Source organism: Ostrea edulis, chromosome 3, assembly GCF_947568905.1.
Source record: "Ostrea edulis chromosome 3, xbOstEdul1.1, whole genome shotgun sequence".
In the NCBI taxonomy this organism is placed as follows: domain Eukaryota; kingdom Metazoa; phylum Mollusca; class Bivalvia; order Ostreida; family Ostreidae; genus Ostrea; species Ostrea edulis.
In genome coordinates, this window is record NC_079166.1 from 4859839 (window position 1) to 4884527 (window position 24689).

The 24689-nt window shown below is 35.3% G+C and overlaps 1 protein-coding gene across 1 annotated transcript in view; it reads left to right on the forward strand.

Moving 5' to 3' along the window:
- Nucleotides 1-24689, forward strand: part of LOC125672755 (uncharacterized) — a 188624-nt gene that overhangs the window by 104786 nt on the left and 59149 nt on the right. The window contains exons 98-134 of the mRNA XM_056159795.1: nt 67-240; nt 826-1084; nt 1954-2117; nt 4010-4186; nt 4482-4694; nt 4791-4833; nt 4968-5131; nt 5230-5400; nt 6200-6458; nt 8765-8928; nt 9155-9319; nt 9758-9976; nt 11034-11076; nt 11419-11591; nt 11962-12132; nt 12239-12460; nt 12543-12585; nt 13343-13506; nt 13734-13907; nt 14885-15094; nt 15213-15255; nt 16255-16418; nt 16601-16771; nt 17300-17512; nt 17637-17679; nt 17770-17933; nt 18076-18240; nt 18726-18941; nt 19056-19098; nt 19216-19376; nt 20073-20249; nt 20440-20649; nt 20821-20863; nt 20989-21161; nt 21342-21512; nt 22769-22975; nt 23128-23170. Of these exons, the coding sequence (XP_056015770.1) occupies nt 67-240; nt 826-1084; nt 1954-2117; nt 4010-4186; nt 4482-4694; nt 4791-4833; nt 4968-5131; nt 5230-5400; nt 6200-6458; nt 8765-8928; nt 9155-9319; nt 9758-9976; nt 11034-11076; nt 11419-11591; nt 11962-12132; nt 12239-12460; nt 12543-12585; nt 13343-13506; nt 13734-13907; nt 14885-15094; nt 15213-15255; nt 16255-16418; nt 16601-16771; nt 17300-17512; nt 17637-17679; nt 17770-17933; nt 18076-18240; nt 18726-18941; nt 19056-19098; nt 19216-19376; nt 20073-20249; nt 20440-20649; nt 20821-20863; nt 20989-21161; nt 21342-21512; nt 22769-22975; nt 23128-23170 (5779 nt within the window). The remainder of the gene's footprint in view (nt 1-66; nt 241-825; nt 1085-1953; nt 2118-4009; nt 4187-4481; nt 4695-4790; nt 4834-4967; nt 5132-5229; nt 5401-6199; nt 6459-8764; nt 8929-9154; nt 9320-9757; nt 9977-11033; nt 11077-11418; nt 11592-11961; nt 12133-12238; nt 12461-12542; nt 12586-13342; nt 13507-13733; nt 13908-14884; nt 15095-15212; nt 15256-16254; nt 16419-16600; nt 16772-17299; nt 17513-17636; nt 17680-17769; nt 17934-18075; nt 18241-18725; nt 18942-19055; nt 19099-19215; nt 19377-20072; nt 20250-20439; nt 20650-20820; nt 20864-20988; nt 21162-21341; nt 21513-22768; nt 22976-23127; nt 23171-24689) is intronic.

Sequence of the window (24689 nt, forward strand, 5' to 3'; positions counted from 1 at the left end):
AAATATATAAAAACAAAGTAAGTAACTTTGTTAACCTTGATATCAATATTTTCTGTGTGTTTTCAGGATTTTCTCTGGCTGCATGGCAGATAGCAGAAGGCGTGGCCAACACTGTTCCTATAGACAGCAGTTTTGTGGATAATCTCTTGTCTGATTTGAATGTAGCAGCACTTATGTATTACCCCTCATGTTCCTGGACAGATGCCGAGTACTCCGGTGCTGCCGCAAACTTTCCAACATGTATGTAATGGCTTACCATTTTGAAAGAAAGATCAATGACCTACATAATACAATGCTTGAAAAAGTACTGTGTGTGATGAGAGGCTGCTATGCATGGAAACATCGGGCAGTGGGTGGCACCTTGAATATCTGTCTCCACCATATTTATTGTTTATTATGGTTATTGATTTAAGCAATTCTTGTTTGTAAGATAATGGATGAATAGAGAATTTCGTATTTTAGCGCAACTATGAATTAGCTCCCTTGCTTCATTGCTAAAGCCTTTTGAATCCCGCTTAAATAAGTACACATACAGTATTTGATTAAACGTTTTATGTAATGGATCATTGAATAAGGGCAAATAGCTGTTGTTCGTTCTCTGAATTTTAATTGATTACAAATAGCTGTTGTTCGTTCTCTGAATTTTAATTGATTACAAATAGCTGTTGTTCGTTCTCTGAATTTTAATTGATTACAAAAATAGCTGTTGTTCGTTCTCTGAATTTTAATTGATTACAAATTAAAATAGCTGTTGTTCGTTCTCTGAATTTTATTTGATTACATAGATCAATGTAGAGTCCTGTATTGTAATACTGATGATTTCAGACTGTCCTGTATCAGTGAAGTCTTCTCTGACATCTATAGCAGACCTGGCCCTGTGTTCGGTATCTCCATCCTGTACCAACATTAAATGTTGTGTCGGTGTACCACTACTGAACCGGACGTTTGAGGTCGGAATGGAAGTGGATTACTCCTACTACTCACTGAGAGTCAACGTGGAGAAAATGTACAGGAGACAGTCCCTCATTGGATACGGATTTGGAAAGGAGGAGATTCTTAGTGTGCATGGTGTCTTTAAATTAATGTGAGTTTTACAGAGTAAAGCTAATTCAAAGAATGTTGGTTAAAGAAGTTCACAAGCCGCTGATTGAAGTTTGTCTGTCATCTGTCTGTTTGCTTATGCAGAGTTTTGTGAGCTCATATGGCTAGGTCAGACGTTGCAGAATATAATACCGTATTTGTACTATTTGGCTTAATAAGATGCACACATCCTCATATATTGTAGATTCAATTCAGATCTGTTAAATCAATACACCCCCACCCCCCTTAAAGGGTGGAGCCACTATAATAGGGCAGGAAAGGTTTACTGAGAATTTAATGGAAGCCTTCTAAATGTTACCCCCTGCAAGTGAAGTTTGGTAGCGTATATAAGGATTACCATGTTCATCTGTCTGCCTCTGAAACAAAATGCAGATTGCTTATGAACTGAATGTGTGTCATGGTACAGCAACATCAGATGCCCATACTTGACACAAAGCTTGCTATTGAGCTGAGGGTGTGACAATACCCCACCTCATGGTCATTGGAATAAGATTATACAAGGTCACATGGGAAGAAAAAAAAACATCTTCTGGATCTTGATAAGAAAGATAAAAGGTCCTTATATTATATTAAATGTATTTATGAATTATGACACCGCTGGTCAGATTGGGCTGACAGCAAAGATTTAAAGGTTGTCTATCTTGTAGTGATATTTCAGAATCTTTCAAACAGAACAAAGTACATGTAATTTAGTTTTTTAAATATGACATATTTTTGCAAGCAGTCTGAAATATGTAATGTATTTACACTGTACTTGTCCAGTGGCAGGTACAAGTATTCCAAGCTTCTGAGTCACTTCAGCAAGTTGACTCAGGTGAGTGTAGTGGGTATGGGCCTATTGTTATATTTCAGATATAAAGTGAGGGATCTAGAGGATGGAAATCTCCTGGAAATCAGCTTGAGAGCAGAGGCTTGCTTTAATGATGGTGGAATGTGTGCTGTCAATATTTCTATACTAGAAGGTGATCTGATACCAAAGTGGAACAAGAAGTGGACATCTCCGTATACCGTGAAAGGCAAGTGTCGTGTGTTGGTAGTGAATAAGTTGTCACTTCTGAATGCAGTGGGATGGCTCGTGCCATGTAATGTACTAAGTTGCAGTGCATTATTTTTGGTATGGTGGACAAACATCATAAGATGGAACACATGGTGGCTGTGTACCAGGTTCTTCTGAAAAAAGGAACTAGCAGTTTTGGACTTCGTAGTACAATGTGTATGATAAAGTAATGAAATTTATATGATAAGGGTATTATATGTATAATATGAGAGGGGGCTCTTCCTATACACTGAAAAAAGGAACTTGCTGCTGGAGTATGGACTGGGTAGTATTTTTCTCATTGTAATATATAAATGCAGGTATGTTAGTCTACATTAATATATGATGCATTATGGTCCTCCTGTGTGTGAATGGATTGTGAGTGATCTTCATAATAAGGGAAGGGGTTACCTTTTTTCCAATGCAGTTTAAAGGTATACAGTTTAAGATGGAGAAAGGGTGTGGGTTATAGGTCATGGTATTCTTTCCAATAGAATTATTATATGAACCCGGCCTGGGCCCATGATATTATCAGGGACATTGAAAAAGACAAAGTCAAATTCTGCCAAATTAGACCCACATTATCCTGTACATCCAGCAAACTGTCATTTTTTTGTAAAGAAAATGTAATATGATAATTATGTTCCCCAAACAAAGTTTGGGAACATATTGTTTTTACTCTGTTTCTTATTATTATTATTATTATTATTCTTTTTCTCCGGTACTTTTTTGTCCGGTAGTGTTCTCAGAAACTACAAAAGGGATCGATATGAAACTTTCCAGGATGATAGTATAGCGTTTGTAGATGTGCATAGTGATAGTCATTTTGTTTGCACGTGCATGCACGCGCGCGCACGTGCACTGCAATTTTGGTACAAAAAATGGAAAATCAGAATATTAAAGGGATCGATATGAAACCTAAATATGATGGTAGTATATCATTTGTAGATATCAAAAATGATATTTATTTTGTCTGCACGCGCACGCATGCGCGTACACGTGCATTACAAAATTTGTACTCTAACTTTGGAATCAGTCTAACTTTTTTGTTCTTCATTGAAATGGCTTGATATTCATATCATAAGTAGATATTGAGACCCTTAACTGATTTGCATGGTCAAAATTACCAATTTGCACGCGCATGCACGTGAGCTTCATTTTGATTGGATAGTACTAAAACGTCTGTAACTATCTTATTTATGAAGCGAATGAGATGATATTCACAGCATACGTAGATAATATGTGTATCTATATTTTGGTGTAACAAAAAATGCCAACGCACACGCGCATGCGCGTGCAAAGTTTTTCAAATGTTCAATATTTAAAGAACGATAACGTTTTTGTTTTTCATCAAATTCTATTGATATTAGGGATTTAGATGTGTCTTGGTACTCCTTACAAATTGCTGTGGTTAGAATTACTGCTCAGCACGTGTATGCACGTGTGCTGAATTCTGATTGGACGATTTTAAAATCGCTATAACTTCCTTATATGTGGTGGAAAGGTTACGAAATTCATACTGTGGGTATATGATACAAATGCCTGTTGAACGACATAAACAAAAATTCGGAATCGTACACGCATGCGCGTGCAACGCTTTCTTTCATTTTTTGGTACTGAAATTACCATTTTGAACGTACTACTTGTAATTAAAGGCTAAAATAAAATGATTTTTTGCTATAGATTCACAAGGACATCACTTTTTAATTGGGGGATGTTTGGGGAACATATGTAACGGTCCCCGTTACAATTAGAACTAGTTTTATTGTGTTCTTCCTGGCAGCTTTTGCTCCTGGTATTATCTTTATGTTACAGAAAGACCCCAAGGCTGGTGTATCAAATTCTATAACACTTGTTTATTTCATTTGGTAGATTTCTCATTGAGTCAATGGAGGATTGAAAACTCCGCTGTTTTGACTTTAAAACAGTATCAGATTAGTGAACTGCTGGAAATGCTGAGTCTACAGCCCTACATGAAGGTCCAATCAGATTCCTGTAGCAGACAGAAACCTGGGTATAGTCAGGCAGGCGCGGATGGTTGGGATAATGGTATTACTTCTTAATGTTTGTTTTTGAATTTTTTTGTAAAAATCATTCCTCATTAAACTGAACGTCTTATAATGTGTATATATGTATTTTAAAATAAATTAGATGAATATAAGCCTATCGATATGAGAGCTAGTGGAAATGATATTGTTGCCATATGTTTTTGAGTGTGTTGATGGACAATATATCTATTTTTAAATCTGTATGCTGCCATAATAAAAAAGAACTTGCACCTGTATAACATTGCAGGACTGTAAACTTGGCTGTATTAAGAAATCAGTTTTCACTTATTTTGCAGATTGTACAAGTGTGAATACCTTGCTGTCATTAAATCATTATCCCCTGACCTGTAAACTTGACAACACCTGTACTAAGGTCACATGTTGTATGGACTCGCCTGTCATCAACTCTACGTTTGAGGTTATGATGGACATTGATCCCTGTAACAGGATGCTGCTGCTGAAGATTGAGAATTTGAAGGCACAGCTTCCATTTAAAGATATCAACTGGGGTAATTATTGGGACCAATGTTGTATTATTAGGGTCGAGAATGATAGATAATTTGATTATCCTAAGTTATTAATCCTAAAAAATATTATTTCAACAGGATCCAAGAACCAGTTCTATCTATTTCAAGTAGTTCGTCTTGAGTAAGTCTCTTTTGTAACAAAAATGTTTAAAATCTAGTGGTTTTCATGATGGAAATTTTGAATTTAACTAATGCTTTACATTTAATTGTTTTACTTGTACACTAATGGTCTTTCAATTTACTTTATTATTTTAGTTACACCATCTATGATTTGTCCACCCAGAACTTTTTCTTGGTTGACTTACAAGTGTCGATTTGCTGGGAAACTTACAAAGATTGCGTGTTTACTGCAGCTATATTACAAAACACATTCTTGCCAAAAAGACATTGTCTTGAAAAATCCAATTTTGAAATTCCCTGTAAGTGTAGTTTGCATCTGTGTAGTGAATGTTTTTCTTTCCTTTGTACTATCTTTGTAAAGAAAGTGAATGAAGTAAATGTATTGTTGAATTCTCAGCATTCTCACTGACGTCGTATGGTGCTGCACATGGACTGGACTTGAGTAATCTCTCAGAAGCTCACTTGGCATACCTCTATGATCACCTGGCTGTATCTAACTACTTATCACCTGTGTCATGTAACAGAACAGGTGAATTTTATCAACCTGCTGATGATGGCTGGAAAAATGGTGAGGAGATCAGAGATGATTTACATGTATACATTTAAGCATTGCTTTGGTATTTTTAATGTTTTTGGATACATGTATTGCTATGTAGTGTAGTTCGTTGTAGAAAAACTTGGTCTTTGAAATTGTATAGATATAAGTACAGAATTTATCCATGATGATGTTAAAATAAAATTCTTGATAATTTTATACATGTACATTAAGCTTCTTACAAATCCCCCATCCCCCCCCCCCCCCCCTTTTTTTAAGCAATGTTTAAGGTAGTACTCTACATTGTCATAATGGCTGACTTCCTTTAAAAATATGGATGAAAAAATCGATATCAGCAATATTTGACTTTTCCTTTTCCAATTAAATGCCTAGCAGAGTAGCTCAGTAGGTTAGAATACTGACTGCTGAACTGTAGGTCGCAGGTTCGAGTCCAGCAGGGGTTTTAAATTTTTTTTCAGATTACCTTCTACTAAAACTGTATTTTTTGACAAAATAAAGTAAATTTGAAAATTTTCAAATTCAAAATATTGTTTTACATATCCTCCACTTTTCATCTACATCAAATTTCTCTGGTGTAGCATACATCCTTAAGGAGCAGGCATTATAGAATGGATGTTAATTTGTTTTATTCATACTCTATTATGAATTTTGAAATGATTATAATGTTATTCTTGCTTTGATAGTATATTATGAAATGTGAAACATAACCTTCTGACCTTTAAACGTCTGTTCAGTGTGAGCATAACCTTCTGACCTTTAAAAGTCTGTTCAGTGTGAGACTGAGTATGAAATATCATCTTTAACATAACAGAGTGTTCAGCAGCTGCAGACCTTGCCGCATTGCCTGATAATGTGAACTGTCACATGACAGCGAGTTGTACCAGCATTAACTGCTGTATGGATGTGACGAAACTGATGTCCCGCCCAGTGACCTTTCACCTTTCTGTGGACAGTTGTAGTTGGACAATCAGTTATGGAATTGACAACTTTGTTGTGAATCCGTTTGTCATGAATGACTTTGAGTTTGATGTCTGGCATGAGTTTTGGATGAAAGGAGTTTTTCGCATCAAGTGAGTAAATTCAATTTCTTATTGTTTGCCATGCTGTATTGAAAAAAATATATACAGGTGACTCTCGATGGCTCGAACTTCGATCTCTCAAAGTTCTCGGTCTCGAGAAGTGAAATCATGGTCCCGATTTTTTTCTCTATATAACAAAGCAAATTTACTATCAATCTCTTGAACGTTCGATCTCTCGAAGTGAAATTGGGTCCCGTAAAACACATTTCATTGTTTTTCACTCTTGATCTCTCGAAGTGGTGGTAGCGTATACCCACCGTTACCCAAACATGTAATAATTTCCGCTTGGGCCTTGCTTGGATTTTGTTGAATGCTGGAGGGGTAATTAGGTGTTTACATAGTTGAAACATCTCCTGTGCTTCTTTATGGAGGTGACACACTTGAGTATATAATTGGCTAATTGGTCAGTTTACACCTTACACTGGGGTTTTGTGTAGTGATGATTAAAATTATATATAATCGGACTATGAATAAAATCTATAATTTGTTTTGACTTGACAACGAGAGAGTAAGTTTTATACATAATTTAGAGATCTACAGACTGTTAAATTTCTCGAGTTTGTTCTTTGTGTAAAGTTACTCTAAAACATCGTTTTCCTCATTTGTTAGAATTTTTGCTTTGGGTAAAGTGACATAACATTGTGCTCTGTTTAGTTAGCAATAGTAAAGCTTCATCGGAATTTGGTTTTGTATGCCTATCTAAGCATGATTAAAGAACAAATAAATATATAAACTTTGAAATGTTTTATTAATGCAAAATAAGGTTTTTTATTTTGATATCAAAGTACCTCACGAATATGAAGGAAAACATGTCAAAACAATATCATACCTTCTTGTTGGTATACATTTCCGGTTACTGTAAAATCTGAACCATACCTGCGGACCTTCAATTTCCGAATTTCGATATCTCGATTTCTCGAAGTTTTATCAAGGTCCCTTGAACTTCGAGTTATCGAGAGTCACCTGTAGTTCTTAGTAAAGCACTGTACAGTAAAATTATTGGCTTGTATCTTAAGTTTTGACAGGTAGTCAAAAACAAACTGAAAGCTGATGAAAAAAATCTTGTTAAAAAGGCAATGTATTTATGTGCATATCCACTGGATTGAAATATTGTGAGTGAACAAGATGTAAATTTTATTTACCGGAGATCAAAAGATTAAAGGGATTATTTTTTCTCTCTGTTTGTCCACAGTATACAACTCTAATGCTATGCAACTTTAACACCATAGTCATAACTTCAATATTTACAAGAAAAGCACTTGAAATTTGATGTGCTTTTTATTGAAGAAAAGGAAATATTCTTGAATGATATGCTAAATATTAAACAATTTTCTTATAATTAAAAAAAATTTGGTTTCTGTTTTGTATTACTTTGCATTCTGGGGGGGGGGGGGGGGATTCTCTGATTTAGATAAATTCTAAAAGGCTTGTCAAATGCTTAAAGTTGTATGGTCTGAATTTCAACAATTTTTTTCCACCTAGTAAAAATGCTGTTAAATCATCGCACATACTTATTCATGAGGCTGCATGTACTACATGTCATGCATTATTTCATCTGTTTTAGCCAAAACTATTTCATTTTAAATCGGTGTTTACAAACAACTGTCACTATACCATTTCAAATAACAGTCACGTGTTCAGTTCAGACTTTCAGATCATCAGTGTTCTTATCTGTGTAAAGCTGTGTATTTTGTTACAGCAGTTACCGTGCCATAAGTTTAAGAGACATAAAAAATATCAAATACCTCTGACTAATGGGCTGTTTTACGCTATTTTAGTCTTGAATAGACAGTTGCGTGCGAAATATATACAATGTACATCATGTTGGGTTCCCCTGATGCGCGTGGGGCTATATATAGAATTTGTGTGTACCCACTATATTTATGTTTTAATTAATCTTCTCTCTGTTTTCTTTTACTTGCAGATGTTTTCAAGCATGTAATTAAGTGAAAGTTGATAACTTTGTAAAACAATTAATATGCTTTAAAGTAATTCTGTACAAAAATAATACATGAACATTGGATCATACAGCTTTAAAAATAGACAAATGTGAACAATTAATGAAAGGTTAAAAGTTCAGATAGTCTATGATCAGACTTGTATTGGTTAAAGGAATCATTCCTGGTGATTGTGTTTTATGAACACGTCTGGTTTGAACAACAATTAAGATTTTCTGTAGAATAGGACATATTTCACACTTGATGTTACTGGAAAAATAGCATGTTGCATGTTTTGGAATAGGCAATAGCTAGATATCTGAAACCGAAATTATTTCATAGTTGTATATTGCTTTTTAGATTTTTGGTCACCGATCTACAAGGAATAAACCAATTCCGAGTCCATCTTCACATCATGGCCTGTTTTGAGAGTGGTGCAGCATGTGATCAGGAGGTTGTGTTGCTCAATAATACACTTCTACCCAAAAGAAACTGTGATATAGCTCTGGGAACACCAATCAAAGGTTTGTTTTTTTTTGTTTTTTTTAGAGAGAGAGAGAGAGTATTTTCTTGATTATTGGAAATATTACTGATCCTCACTCCAGTAGTTGATTCATGCTTGTACAGTATTAAGTTATGTTGATGTCCTTTATTACAAATGAAATTATTATGTGAAATGAAATTGTTTTGAATTTATCAACTGTAAACAAGTTCAAGAAATCTATTAATGTAAAAATTGTTTTGTTGTAGGTTTTTCGTTTAATCAATGGAAAGCAGAAAAGATGGTCAGCACAATGAATGAATACAATATTGCAGTCCTAGAAGAAGAGTTAGGGCTCTTTGGTTATTTATACAATAAAACACAAGCCTGCGACAAATCAACTAAATTTTCAGTTTCATCAGGATGGATAAATGGTAAATTTTACAAAAAATGTTTAATTAGAATTACGTGTATGTAGTCTATTAGTTTTGGAGAGTTTAAAGTATTGTCCTATTTAATTGCTTTTAAAGGTCTGACTTTTGTTTTTGTTTTTCCAAGATATCAATGCAAAAAATAAAAAGTTATAATAAAGGAAAATAAATAATTCATTAAACGTATTTTTCATTATGAGTTATTCTGTGATTACATGCTTTCAGACTGCCCAGTGTAAGTTATTCTGCGATTATTCATGTATGTATAATTACTTTCAGACTGCCCAGTGTAAGTTATTCTGGGATTATTCATGTATGTATAATTACATTCAGACTGCCCAGTGTAAGTTATTCTGGGAGTTTTCATGTATGTATAATTTCTTTCAGACTGCCCAGTGTAAGTTATTCTGGGATTATTCATGTATGTATAATTACTTTTAGACTGCCCAGTGATTCCAACATCATCTTTACCATATATAAATGGTCCATTTTCGTGTAATCTGGACCAGGGCTGTTCTAAGATCACCTGCTGTGTGAATGTGGAGCCAGTTGCAAGACACCTAACCATTGCTGTTAATCTAGAATTCTGTCCAGACAAAGTAACAGTTGAGTTTGACAAATTTGTACTGGAAATGAAACTCAGCAAATTTATCTCCTCAGGTGAGCAGTTTTTATGGTAACCGTCTAACTTAGAATGAAATATTGTACATTATCTCGTATTCATACCATTTCACCTTTTCGTCTTAATTTGTAAATTGCTGTTATGGTTAAACTCGCCCCTGTTTGATAATGTTCAGAAATTGATATTTCAATTGTAAATAAGTCTTTTAATACAAAATGATGTTTTGAAGTAGGGAAGATTGCAGATAAAATCTGAGTATTGATGATTGAATCAACTAATCGTCGTTGTGACTCTCTTTAAAGTAATCATGATAGATGTAAGGAGGGCGGGGCTTAATCATGATAGATGTAAGGAGGGAGGGGCTTAATCTTTTGCAAATATTAGTATTAATTTAATAATTTTACTCTCAGTTGGACTTAAAAAAATAATTTCAGTTTAAAGACCCAATTTTAAGTTATCCCCCAAATTTTACATGTATCATGATCAATGGTATGCTGCCTGTCAATCAAACTTTTATCAATAGATGACAACTGAAGAGACTGGGGTCTGGAGCTACCCCAGAGATGTGTTTTGATAACAATAACGACCAGTACCTACAAGCATTCTTTATATACATGTATTATAAACTACACAATCAGAAATCAAACAATAATTTGCACATTAAGTTCTGAATCTTGTAACTTATTGAAATAATTTATACTATCAATTAATGATACCTCTATATTTATAAAAGAAATTATTCATTGAGGCAATGACTGAGAAAGAGGGGGGTGGGTGTAGACTGTGTGTCAGCTACCTTTGGGAATACAATGATTATACAATCACTTTGACCACAGAATCTCTGCAGATGTCCCTGAGACATATCCTGTGTATATCAAAAGTATCCACAAAATCCTGATTTCATGGCGAGTTAAATTCCAGGTAAATAACAATGACCATAGATTAGCTCTGCCCACATCCAGTGACCTGTAAAGAAACCCTATGGTAATCTTTTTTGGGGTCTTTTACGAAGACGGGATTGTCTTGATTAACTCCCAAAATATCATTCATAGGTTGTATTAGCACATTTTTAAGAGATGGTTCTGATTGTTTCAGGAAAGGAGGAAACTGTGAACATCAGCGGCATCTACCAGTTAAAGTAAGTCATGTTACTACCAGTTAAAGTAAGTCATGTTACTACCAGTTAAAGTAAGTGATGTTACTACCAGTTAAAGTAAGTGATGTTACTACCAGTTAAAGTAAGTGATGTTGGTTTTGTGCCGTTACTACCAGTTAAAGTAAGTGATGTTGGTTTTGTGCCGTTTAAAAACTAGTTAGTGAGTGACACTGTAGACAGAAATGTTGTGTAAGCAATCTCTCTGATGCAATTTGGTTATTGTCAAAAAGTGTTAATAGTAACTGTTAGACTTAATCATTGTTGCATCATAATTTGCTATGCCGTGTGATAAAAGTGTTTTTCTGTAACTGTTTATTTTGAAAGATTATATATAGAAGACCTTCCAGACACCAACATATACTTGGTCAGTCTCTCCCTCATGGCATGCTGGGAAGGCATTGACTCGTGTGAGGTGTACACCGTGCTGTCCAACACCAGGCTTCCGAAGACTCTAACTCAGCCATACTGTGACTGGAGAGGGAAATATGTGGACTCGGGTATATCTCCTCATGTGAAATATGTAGGCCTTTGAGATTTGTGATTTTAGGGTAGATTGAGTGGAAGATACAAATGCACTGTATGAAGGAAATTAATAAGTCAAGTTTTTAAATAGAGTTTAAAAAATCTAAACTGACATGATCTTGGAGTTGATATTTTTTGGGGGTCACATTAGGCAGGGTATCAGACTAAACAGTGTAGAGAAGTGGGAGTGGGGAGGATTGTGGCATATATATTTTATATGGTCTGCAAAAACTATTTTATATATATGCATGACTGATAATGATGACCCCCCCCCCCCCCCCCCCCCAAAGGTCAATGGTTTTGTTGTAGTGCTCCCACTGCAAACTTTATATATCTGTTTTATAGGTTTTTCTGTAGCCTCCTGGTTGTCATCCATGAATTACCCAGACACTACTCCATTGACTGGTGTCGCTTTACAGGATCTGATGGAACGCCTCCAACTGAGCAGATACAAGGGAGACAACTGTAATAAGTCTGCAGCTCAATATGTACCAAATACCAATGGGTGGAACAGTGGTATGTAACTTGGAAGTACTTTAATTTGTTGATTTGACATTAGAATCTTGATACTAGACAAAAGGAAGATTTTATTTGCTCAGTGCTGATCACTTTTCTTTTATAGTTTGTCCTAATCCTCCTGAATTATTGCCCCTGCCCAGCACTTTGAGCTGCCATCTTCCTAGTTCGTGCACAGGACTGGACTGTTGTGTCTCCAGTAACAAGCTTGGTCAGAACTTCAGGATATACCTAGACATTGACCCTTGTACTTTCAGAGTCAATGTGGGCATAGACAACTGGAACTTTACAGAACTCTCGAGGGAAACCATCAAAATGCTAAACAGCGGTGAGATTTTGTAACTGTTCAATATTGTTGTGTGTATGAATAGCAGATGATAAACTAATGATTTTTATTTCTGTATAAACAGAATTCCAAAGAAGTGTTTGGATGGAGGGAGTTGTGAGAATGGAGTAAGTAACCTTGCCTTCCATTGTTCCATTGTAACATAGCAGAACACCTTTAAACAACTTTTTCCTCATTAAACTTATAACAGAAGAATGGTAGAAATAGGTTATAAATGTTGAACTTTTTCAAATTGTACGAAAGTCAGTTATTATCTATGTGATGATCAAATACTAATGTAAGGTAAATTTTATTATCACGCCTCAGACAAAATTGTTGAAATCTAATTGGTCAGATCTTGGTCACATGACGCCGTGAAAAAAACCGTATCATGCGAGTAAAATCCGTATTGTGCGAGTAATTTTATTTATCGTCGGGTTCGACTTGCAGCCGTGTCAAAAGGAAAGACATTTGACTAAGTTGTATGATATAGACCCCCACATATACAGTTAGAGGTCTTCAATGTAATAAATTCGTTACACAGTTAGTTAGTGACCTGATACGGAAAAATACATGGTATGAAAAGAAAACCCGTATCGGGCGAGGTGAAGCCCGATACAGGTTTTCTTTTCACACCATGTATTTTTCCGTATCAGGTCACTAACTAACTGTGTAACTAATATTGTCATATCTTATATAAAAGTGAGTAGATGCAAGTTTTTTTTTCTTTAAATCAAAATTACAGTATGTACACAATACACTACAAATGTCATGTGGCACATATAGGTACACTATATGGAGGTACATGTAGACCTCGGAACCAAATTATTATATTAAAATTTTGAGACTTTAGTCTAACCATGATTGATGATATTTGTTTTCAAGCATTCATTTGAAAAACCTGTGGCATGCCAACAAATATTTAGTCAACCTGAACATTAGCATTTGCCTTGACAACCAAAGCCCATGTGAAATAGCTAATCAAACAGTATTCCAAAATGCCTTGCTTTCAAAGAAAACTTGTAATTGGACCCAACCCTTACCAAACGGTAAGTTCACATTGCCATTTTCATAGAAATTAGATAAGTAATGATAATTTCGTATATTAAGTGAAATATAAATGTCTTTGATGCAACTGTTTTCTTTCACCCTGAATCTTTTATTTGATTATCCTATGTGGGTAATATTGGTAATTAAAAACAATGTTGGAGAGAATTTCTCTTCCTCTAGTCTTCCTATTCAAGACTTGATCTATAATGTTAGATTTTGATTCCAGGATTTTCACTTTCATCATGGAAAATGAGCAAGTCTCTTGGCCCCCATGAGAAACTTTCAGACATCATGGTGTCCAAACTTGATGAATATTTAGGATTGACTGGATACAGAAAACAATATAAGTGCAACAGAAGAAGCTCTCCATATTGGCCAACATTTAGTGGCTGGAGTGAAGGTACCTAAATGGGACACGCGACCACTACAACGAGCATCTGTTGTGCTTTTTCAGAGTTCCAATTTTATATTAGGGATGATGTTAATTTATCAGTGATGTAAATATTACATTGGATGGATGAGGGACTCAGAATGTTGATTTACCAGTGATGTAAATGTTACATTGGATGGATGGGGGATTCAGAATGTTGATTTATCAGTTATATAAATATTACATTGGATGGATGGGGGATTCAGAATGTTGATTTATCAGTTATATAAATATTACATTGGATGGATGGGGGACTCAGAATGTTGATTTATCAGTGATGTAAATATTACATTGGATGGGGGACTCAGAATGTTGATTTATCAGTTATATAAATATTACATTGGATGGATGGGGGACTCACAATGTTGATTTATCAGTGATGTAAATATTACATTGGATGGATGGGGGACTCACAATGTTGATTTATCAGTGATGTAAATATTACATTGAATGGATGGGGGACTCACAATGTTGATTTATCAGTTATATAAATATTACATTGGATGGATGGGAGACTCACAATGTTGATTTATCAGTTATATAAATATTACATTGAATGGATGGGGGACTCACAATGTTGATTTATCAGTGATGTAAATATTACATTGGATGGATGAGGGACTCAGAATGTTGATTTATCAGTTAATATTACATTGAATGGATGGGGGACTCACAATGTTGATTTATCAGTTATATAAATATTACATTGGATGGATGGGGGATTCAGAATGTTGATTTATCAGTTATATAAATATTACATTGAATGGATGGGGGACTCACAATGTTGATTTATCAGTGATATAAATATTACATTGAATGGATGGGGGACTCAGAATGTTGATTTATCAGTTATATAAATATTACATTGAATGGATGGGGGACTCTGAGTTTGTGCCACCACTATAATCTCTGACAGGTACACTTGCATGTTTTGCTATATTCTGTAGATTGCAGGCTGTCTGGACTTCCTTACAACATGGACAAGAAAACTTACTGCCAGCTTCATCCCAGCTGTACCTCCTTAACATGCTGTACAGACGACACAGAGCTTCAGACCACCTTCTCTTGGTTCATCAACATTGACTCCTGTAATCTGAAGCTGAGTTTGGGTATAGAGGAGTGGAAGGCAGACTTCTCACTGATTAACTTTACTTTTGGTTCGTATTTAGTGAGATTAATAAATTCTCCTCGGGCTGTGTTTTATGAAATATAAACTTTTACGTGATGTGAAAGAAGATTTCAATACTATTTCTCATAAATATCTTGTGTTTGTAGGAGATAACAAGATTTTCCAACTTGGTGGTGTGTACAGGATAAGGTAATATAATTACTGCTGAGGAAAATTATATTTTATAGATTTTCTCATAAATGATATTTGACTGGAAGGTTGCTAATCTGAGAGGTGGATGTGTTCTGAAGGTTTCTAATCTGAGAGGTGGATGTGTTCTGAAGGTTGCTAATCTGAGAGGTGGATGTGTTCTGAAGGTTGCTAATCTGAGAGGTGGATGTGTTCAAGGTCATATGCACCACATTCATGTCCCATTCAGCCATATCTGTGTAGTAGAAATTAGAAATTAAAGTACTAAACACACTAAAGGTTGTTAAGTTAGAGACACTGTCAGAGACAAGGGGGGATCATTATCCTACCTCAAGGCCATGTAGCTAATGTCAAGGTCAGTGAAAGAAAGAACAAAAACCTAAATGATTTTAATGCAACAGCAACTGTTTTTTTTTACAAGATGTTTTTTGACTGACTCAGTGACTCAATACTTTTTATTGTGCCATCATAGTGGAACAACACAAGTTACATAACATCAAGCTGTTACTCTCCAGCTGTTACAATCACACCCTTGGGAGAGGGCAGTGCTGTAACTCTTCTATGTCAACTTAGTCAGGATAAAACTGAACTGAAGTGGAATGTATTTATGATAGGTACAATATACTATGAGTGATGATATATAGAATATTCATCAATTTGAGGCGGCCTGTTGACAAGTATTGTTTCCTGTTAGATACTAGCACCCTGGAGGGTGTGGTTTTTACCTCCAAAAAGAAACATGTTTTTTTCTCAACCAATTGGATTCAAGTATTTTATCAATCACGTTTATTTTGATTTCTTCTCAATATCACATTAATGCTCAAGCAGTTTACAATATTTCCTAAATTTTCGACAAAAAAAGATTGCTAGTTTATTATTAGAGTAATTTTATTTCTCCTTATACAAATGGAAGCTTGAGAACGGCCTATGCAGTGCCTGTGTAGGGGCTTGAAATGTGTTTGGAACATATTTTGTCACTGGTACAAACGTCTGTTTCAGCTACACTCTCTATGACCTTCCTGTTGACTCCCACTACATGTTGAGTGTAAACATCAGTGTGTGCTTTGAATCCAATCACTGTGTGATGACAGAGAACATTCTCGAAGACATGATGCTTCCCAAACCAATGTGTGACTTCAAAACCACTAGCTACGATCTACCAGGTGATATTGTGTGTGACGTTAACAGGATGTTGGTCATTTGTCACCTATTTCTGAATTAGTTTTGGTATATACAATTATTATGGCATACACCAAAAAAAAAAAAAGAAGATAAATGCTGCTCTTAATCAATACCATCAAAATGGGATCTTACATTCATTATTGAAATGTGTATTGTTTTAAAGGTTTTTCATTGACTTCATGGGTGACTGAAAGAGAATTTACAGAATCCTTACTACCAGACTATGGTGTCCTGGAGTTGTATGAAGATCTGGGATTGGCAATGTTCATGAAGGAAAATTCTTGTAGTAGAAGTTCAAACTTCAGCTCCTTGACGGATGGATCATGGGCTAAAGGTGAACTGTTAATAACTGTATGTGATGAATTGCACTGAACTGAATATTCATAATTGCTTTTTTATGCCCAAAGAAATGGTGGGGGGGGGGGGGGGGGGGGGGGGGCACATCTAGATTTTGGTCTGTCTGTCTGTGGCAAAAAAATTTGACCTTGGTCATATCTTTTACACCATGAGAGGTAAACCTTTTATATTTGGTATGTGTATTCCTTGTGGCAAGTCCTTATTCCATTGACACCAAACAGTTGCACGATTATTTGTAACTGCAGTTCCAAGTCCTGATCCTCCATAATTTCAGACAAGGGAGCCACATGTGTAGAGTTCTGCAATTAATTTTACGTTAACACATTGTGAAGTAAAATATTAATTACACTGATAATATAGAAACTTAAGTTATTGTTTTATGTTGTTTTCTTTATTTGACTCTGTAAATATATAGTCATTGTTTTTTTATTTGACTCTATATCCTATCTCACAATTGAATGTTAAGAAATGTGAAGACCTAAGTTACGGATTGTTATGAATACAGATTGTCCCCTGACGGTAACAACGGAGGATCTGCCTACAGGCCTTGCCTGCTACATTCCCTCCACCTGTACCGCGGTGTACTGCTGTGTCAATGCCACCATACCGTTCCACAGATCATTCTCAGCATTTCTTGACTTTGACCCATGCAGCAACAGGTTCCTGATCGGCTTGGAGAACTTTATCCACACCTTCTCCCTCTATGATATTCTATTTGGTAAGTGTGCTGTCTTATCATCATAAATGATTTTGAACCGATTGATTCTTTTTTGTAAGAGTAATGATTGCTTTTCATAGATTTGTCTTAAAGTTCCCTGTTTCTCTTATCTTTTTGTTTTTAGGTCAGGAGAATTTTTACTATCTAAAGAACATTATCAGAATGAGGTAAATTGACATCTTATCCAAGTTTTATAATATCACATCTATTAAATAAATATATAATCATCTTAATGAGTTAGTTATTGTGATTTACAGGTATACCGTGTATGATTTGAAAGCCGAGAGAAAATACCAACTCACCCTGCATATCAGCTTTTGTATGGAGTCCAGTGGACTGTGTACATTAGAAAGTATGGTGTTCCAAAATACCTTCCTACCTAAGAAAGTCTGCAAGCTGTACTCTGGGTTTGCACAAACTAGTAAGTAGAATATTCATAAAGTACATTTTTTAAAATTCACAGTGTGTGTGAAAAAAAAAATGTTAGTGAGATGGTAAGCTGGAGTGAAATTAAGGTTTTCTGATTAAAATCTTAATAAATTTGAAATATACATGTTTTACAGACTTTTCATTGAACCAGTGGAAAATGGACATGGGAATTGTTGCATTGACTGAAGGGGATAGTTATTTACTTCAAGAGGAACTGAAGATTGCTCAGTACCTGAGAACATACTTATGTTCCAGAGAGTCGGAAGATTATATCCCTCAAAGCAATTACTGGAAAGATGGTAAATTTCTAAACATGAAGTTAGAAGAGAACATTAGTTAGAGTTAGAACTCTGTGATAATTATCTGCTTTGGTTAAGGTTCAGTACTTTTCATTTATACAACAACTTTTACTGTTGGTATTGTGTATATTGTGTAGCCATGCTTTGATATAAGGCTCAGACCCTTACAGATGTTTTATTTATACTACTGGCATGACATATTGGTAAAGTGTTTCTATACTTGGATTAAAGCTCCGACTGTTTTCACATGTTTGATTTATACTTTTGATATGACATAGTAGGATATAAATCTTTGCTATTGGTGAAGGCTCAGACTTTTACACAGGTGGTTTGATTTATTCTGCTACTGTGACATATTAATTATATCTGTGCTGTGGTTTAGACTCGGACTCTTACACATGTTTGATTAATACTGCTACCTTAACAATAATAATGTGTATCCATGCTCAGATTTAGACTCCGACTTATTTGATTTATACTTCCAGTTTGTGGAAGGGTAAGTGGCATCACCCAGTTCACTGGCTCGGACAAAATCAGCTGCTACTTGGCCTCTAACTGTACGATGGTCACCTGTTGTTTGTTTGACAGTGTGTTATCTAGAAATGTAGAAGTCAAACTGAATATCGACTCCTGTAGCTTCAACATGCGAGTGGAGATTGAAAAGCTTCAATTTGACATTAGCTTGTTAGACTTCAAATGGGGTGAGATTTTTCTGTATTTTCTACATTTTATGTTAGAAATATAGTTTGCTATAGTATGAATTTATGTTGTTTGTTTACTTCAATCATTATTTTTTATCAACTTTTCAATTTTAGGTGAGGTGATTAAGGTGGATATGTATGGAGTTTATGTTATAAGGTAATGCAGTAACTAGTCTTGTTCTGTTTTGCCCTCATATTCAGTTTAATAAGCTGTTGAATTTCATTCATGAGTTGAATTCTTTCTAGCATTAGGTCTTGATTTTTGGTGTTGCAGTTTGGTGATGCAGAATTTCTACAATGATCACAAATACCTGCTGAGTATGAACATCAGTCAGTGTTATGAACCAGATGACTGCGAGGTTAATCATGTACTGTTCGAAAACTCGGTCATACCAAAAGCTGTTTGTGAATGGTCCATGGACTATCAAGTTAAAGGTTTGTCACATACCTGTTTCAGATTTAAATACCTTGTGGAACATGACTACAAAGGGGTCAATTGATGAAGGATTGTTAGGTGAACACTTTTAGCTCACTCAAGTTTTGGCTCAAGTGATCTTTTCCGTTCAAACTTTGTCTGTTGACTTCAGGCATTGGCGGTACTTTCATAATTTCATCTTCCTCAGAACCATTGGACCAATTTCAACCAAACTTGGCACAGAGTATTCTTGGGAGAAAAGGATTAAAGTTTGTTAAATGAATGGCCGTTTTCCCTTCTAATCAAATAAAGGCAAAAATCAGAATGGGGTTATTTAAAGATTTTCTTAAGAACCACCGGGCCAGAAAAGATGAAACTTGCATGGAAGCTTTTTGACTTGGTCAAACTCCCACTGTGTGCAGAAAGTATAGTCTAAAAAGTATTTCTGTTGCCATTGATATCACCATATTACTTTATAACAATGTTAAGTTCTAATGATCTCATTTTTGGAGGGGGGGGGATTGGAATTATATTACATCATGGATACTAAAGTATTACTTAAGCTTCATGTAATGAGCAAGTTCCCTCTTCCAGAAAATGGATGTAAGCTGATAAACTTGAAAGCCATTTGTTGAAAATGCTGTGATCAGATGAATTGTACTTTTTGTGCGGTGAAAGCGACTGACTTTACATGGTGTAAAATTTTGCTTTTGAAGACTTTTCCCTCTATGTTTGGAAGCTGAATAGAGGCCTTGACACAAGCTTGAGTGGATTAAATGAACTGTACATATCTCAGCTGATGGAGGAGCTTGGTGTCGCAGCCTACTCCAAATACCCAATGTGTACAATATCAGCTAGCAATTCACCGGGAAGAATAAATGGATGGACCACAGGTAGATGAACAACACATGGTATAGCCAATGAAAATGTAGCTCATTCCTTTAATGCATTATTTTTCTTGTACAGAGGTAGAGACCAGTATTGTATGCACTATAGAAGTGATGATGCTCTTTACATAAACCATAACATAAACGACGAGAAGTTCAAAGCTTTTTTTAAAAATGGTTTTCTTTTTTTCAACAGATTGTGCAATGAACATCAGTTTACCCAGCCTAGATTCCAATGTAAACTGTGACCTGTTAGCTTCCTGCACGGGGGTGCGATGTTGTGTGCATGCTTCAGTACTGAAGAGAAACTATGAGATCTTCTTCAATATTGACCATTGTAGTAGCAGCCTCAGCATTCAGATTGAAGAAGTCTACCACAACAAGACTCTGGCAGGATTTCAATGGGGTAAGATTGTTGCTTTCTACATGAAAGTACAATATCAGATACACAATGTAACTGCTCAGCTTATTGACACCCACCCACCCACCCACCCACCCACCCACAAAAAAAACCCAACTATATGATGACGATTGAAGGTGAAGATTACTTACAAATAATAATTCTTTGTTTTATTAGGCAAGGCATATGAATTCAAGCTTTTGGGAGTTTACAGAATTAGGTATGGAAGATTTTAAACTTTGTTCCCTAGATGTCGTGTGCATTGTTTTCTCTGTTGTAGAAGTGATAATAAAATGGACTTTTAAAAAGTCGGGCATTAATTTTTGTAAAACGATTACTGCACAGATACACTGTGTATGATGTGCCGGAGGAGGAGGTGTATTTGCTGTCACTGGATGTGATGGACTGTTATGAATCCACCAGCCCCCAGTGTAGTGCAGGAGCTACATTTACTGTGTTAAACAAGGCAGTCATCCCTAAAGCTCAGTGTTCCTGGAATCAGAGATACAGGATACCAAGTAAACACAATCTATTTATACCTCATCAAAAATATATATTTCGTGCTCTTCTTTTCCTCTTATAGGGAGAATAAATTTCACTTCGCATTAATCGTGAATTCATTGTACATGTTTTCATTATAAGTGTTTTTTACTGTGTAGAGCTTCCTGGTTAAATTTATTTTCTTTCTCCAATTTTAGGATTCTCTTTGAGATCATGGCTGACAGAGAATAATCTAGAAAATGCCACAGACCTCGTCACAAATGACTTTAAACTTGCCCAGCTTCTGGACGACCTTGCAATATCACAGTATTTTGAAACGTCCATGTGCAGTTTATCCAGTCTGACAGCTAACCTAGGATGGACTTCATGTAAGAAAGATGTTAATCTTTAGATTATCTATTATAGATGAGTACATGTTAATTTAATTATCAAAAGAATTATATATGACATGCAATTGTGAAGTTTTGGGTACAGCAAATTCAATTTGAGTCCTAGGCAAAGTTTGTATATGATCTGTTCGAAAATTATTGATGATTATAAGGAATTTACAGTTAGGCCAATTCAACTTAATTGATAGATTATCATCCCTGCCCGCCCCGAGTTTTTTTATTTTGCGAACTTGCGATTTCCGGAATATTTTCATGTCCGACTCCGGTGTTTACACTTCTTGTTTACATTTCTGGTATAGGAACGTGAAAAGTCACATGAAGAAAATAGATTTATATGGTTATCTTAATTTCTCACGTTCATACAGACGTAAATCTTAAAGAAGTTAGGTATATTTCTGTTATGTCCTTAAATTAAAGCTTAACCTGGAATTAGTGTGTGAAAATAGCATAGATTGTTATCCATCTGCCATTAAATGATGCAGATCTGTTGGGAAAAAAACTCGTTTGTCTTTAATATTGTTCTCAGAAAATAGAAATTAAAAAATAAAATCCTCCAACCCACCCCATACTTATTGCTGACCCTGGTTGATAATCCACTCATTAAGTTGAATTGGCCTTACGTATATATTCTGTATAATGAATTAAGACCCGGGTATGTTTGAAATTTATTTATTAAATATATAGCATTCTCGTAGGAATTCTAACAAACTGTATACTGTTGGAGAAATCTCATATTTGTTTAAAGGAGTCTTGAGTATCGTTTTAGGGCAAAGCATTATAGTTGCTTGTTACATAGGCATGGAGTCATTTAATAAGTCTATTTGTATTGGAAATTGTGTTGGGAGGATTGAAATTTATAGTCACATAAGACAGTCATTTAATACAAGGGACCATCTAGACTGCGCTGAAAATGGTGACAAAATATCATGTTTATGGTTTAAGTATGGTTCTATGTCATTTCAATCAAATTAAGAATAACAAAGGCAAATAGATTCCATATCATGTACACAGTCTTTTGCCATGAACATATAGTGAATTACTCTTCTAGCAGTATATAAGGGTGAAAACTGCAGTTCCATATTTTGGTCTGGAGTAGGATTTGAGCTGCAAAGGTATGGAATGGCAAACTGATCCTGCAAGACAGCCATATCTCAATGATTTAATGTATACCTTATCCTATAAATGTAATTGAAGTTGTGAAATAAATGGCATTGTTTAATTATTTATTTTTGTAGCATGCTCAAAATCTGTATCCAGACCCAGCCTTTTTGGAGGCCTCTGTCATTTAGCTGAGGATTGTACTTCATCCGAATGCTGCTTTAATGTGGACTTTCTACGGCACAACTTTAAAATCTTCCTAAATATTGATCCGTGTAATGCAGTCCTGTATGTAGGGATAGAGAAGCTTAGGAGAGAAATATCCCTAGTTGGTTATCAGTTTGGTAAATTTTGTAACTTTGTGCATCTGCAGAAAAAAGAATGTATTCCTTTATTTTGAATATTTTGAATTTGATAATACTCATTAAGAATTGAATGATGTTATTGGAATTTATGAAAGTCTAAAGGTATTAATGATATTAAATTGTTTTTCTAGGACAACTTGAACATATGTGGCTTGGAGGAGTCGTCAGATCAGAGTTAGTACATTTTGCATATACAATAGAATCAGTTGTTATAGTCCTGTTAGTGGAAAAACATGCCATTTCATTGTTTAAGGGAGGTAGTTAAAAAAATAAATAGAAAGAAGGATGGGGTACGTAGAAAATATTATTTTTCAGAAAAGCGATGTACCAGAAATGCAATTTGCTCGAGACTTTAGACTTTGAAGTTTGTTCTCTTCATGATGCCCAAGGCCAGGCCAGGGTTACTTACTCTAGGGCTAAAAGTAGGTCAAAGTTTTCCGAACTATTTTTCATTATGGATACAGATATTGCACTGAATTAAGTCAAAAGCTTCCTCTTGGAGGAATACAAATTCAGTTTGCATTTCAGCTGGATTCGTTTGCCAGCCCATAACCTTCTGTAGTGCTAAAAGTAGTTTGAACAGTTTTCCAAATCTTTTTTTTATGCCCCCGAAATCGATGATTGGGGGGCATATTGATTTTGTCCTGTCTGTAATTCTGTCATTCTGTCCGAAACTTTAACCTTGCTAATAACTTTTGAACAGTAAGTGATAGAGCTTTGATATTCCACATGAGTATTCCTTGTTACAAGAACTTCCCGTGGGTACCAACAATTTTAACCCTGTGACCTTGACTTTGGAGTTTGACCTACTCTTTGAAAACTTTAACCTTGCTAATAACTTTTGAACAGTAAATGATAGAGCTTTGATATTTCACATGAGTATTCCTTGTGACAAGAACTTTCCGTGGGTATTAAACCTTTTGACCTTGACATTTGACCTACTTTTAATTTTTTTTACATTGGTCATAACTTCTAAATGGCAACGCCTCGGGTTTCACAGCTTTTTTGCAACCTTCGGGTGGAATCGCCTTATATTTCATGGTTACTCATAAGAGAGTCTTATATTCTTGTGACAAGATCTTTCTACTGGTACCAAGATATTTGTCCTTGTGACCTTGGCCATCTTCAGAATTATCGGGGACATTTGTGTTTCACAAACACATCTTGTTCTTGTTCATTATGGATACAGATATTGCCCTGAAATTTTGTCATAAGCTTCCTCTTGGTGGAATACAAGTTCAGCTTGCATTTTAGCTGGATTGGTGCACTATGACCTACTTTGGGCTAAAAGTAGGTGAAACAGTTTTCCGGATTTTTTTCCATTATAGATACAGGTATTGCCCTGAAATTTAGTGACACAACCTCCCTCTCGGACAAATACATAATGAGTTTGCATTTCAACTTGATTGGTGCACCATGACTTACTTTAGGACTAAAAGTAGGTCAAAAAGTTTCCTGGACGTTTTCACATCATGGATACAGATATTGCAACCTCCCTCTCAGAAAAATTCATAATAAATAATTAACATGTCAGATAGATTGGTGCACCATGGCCTATTTTAAGGCTTTTCTATTCAGAGTATAAAATTTGCTTACAGTCTGGTTTGCTGGGTTTTTTTCCCCTAAGTCTATGATAATTTTGAATTCTTTGAACAATAGTTACTATTCTATTCATTATATTGTAAGCATGTTT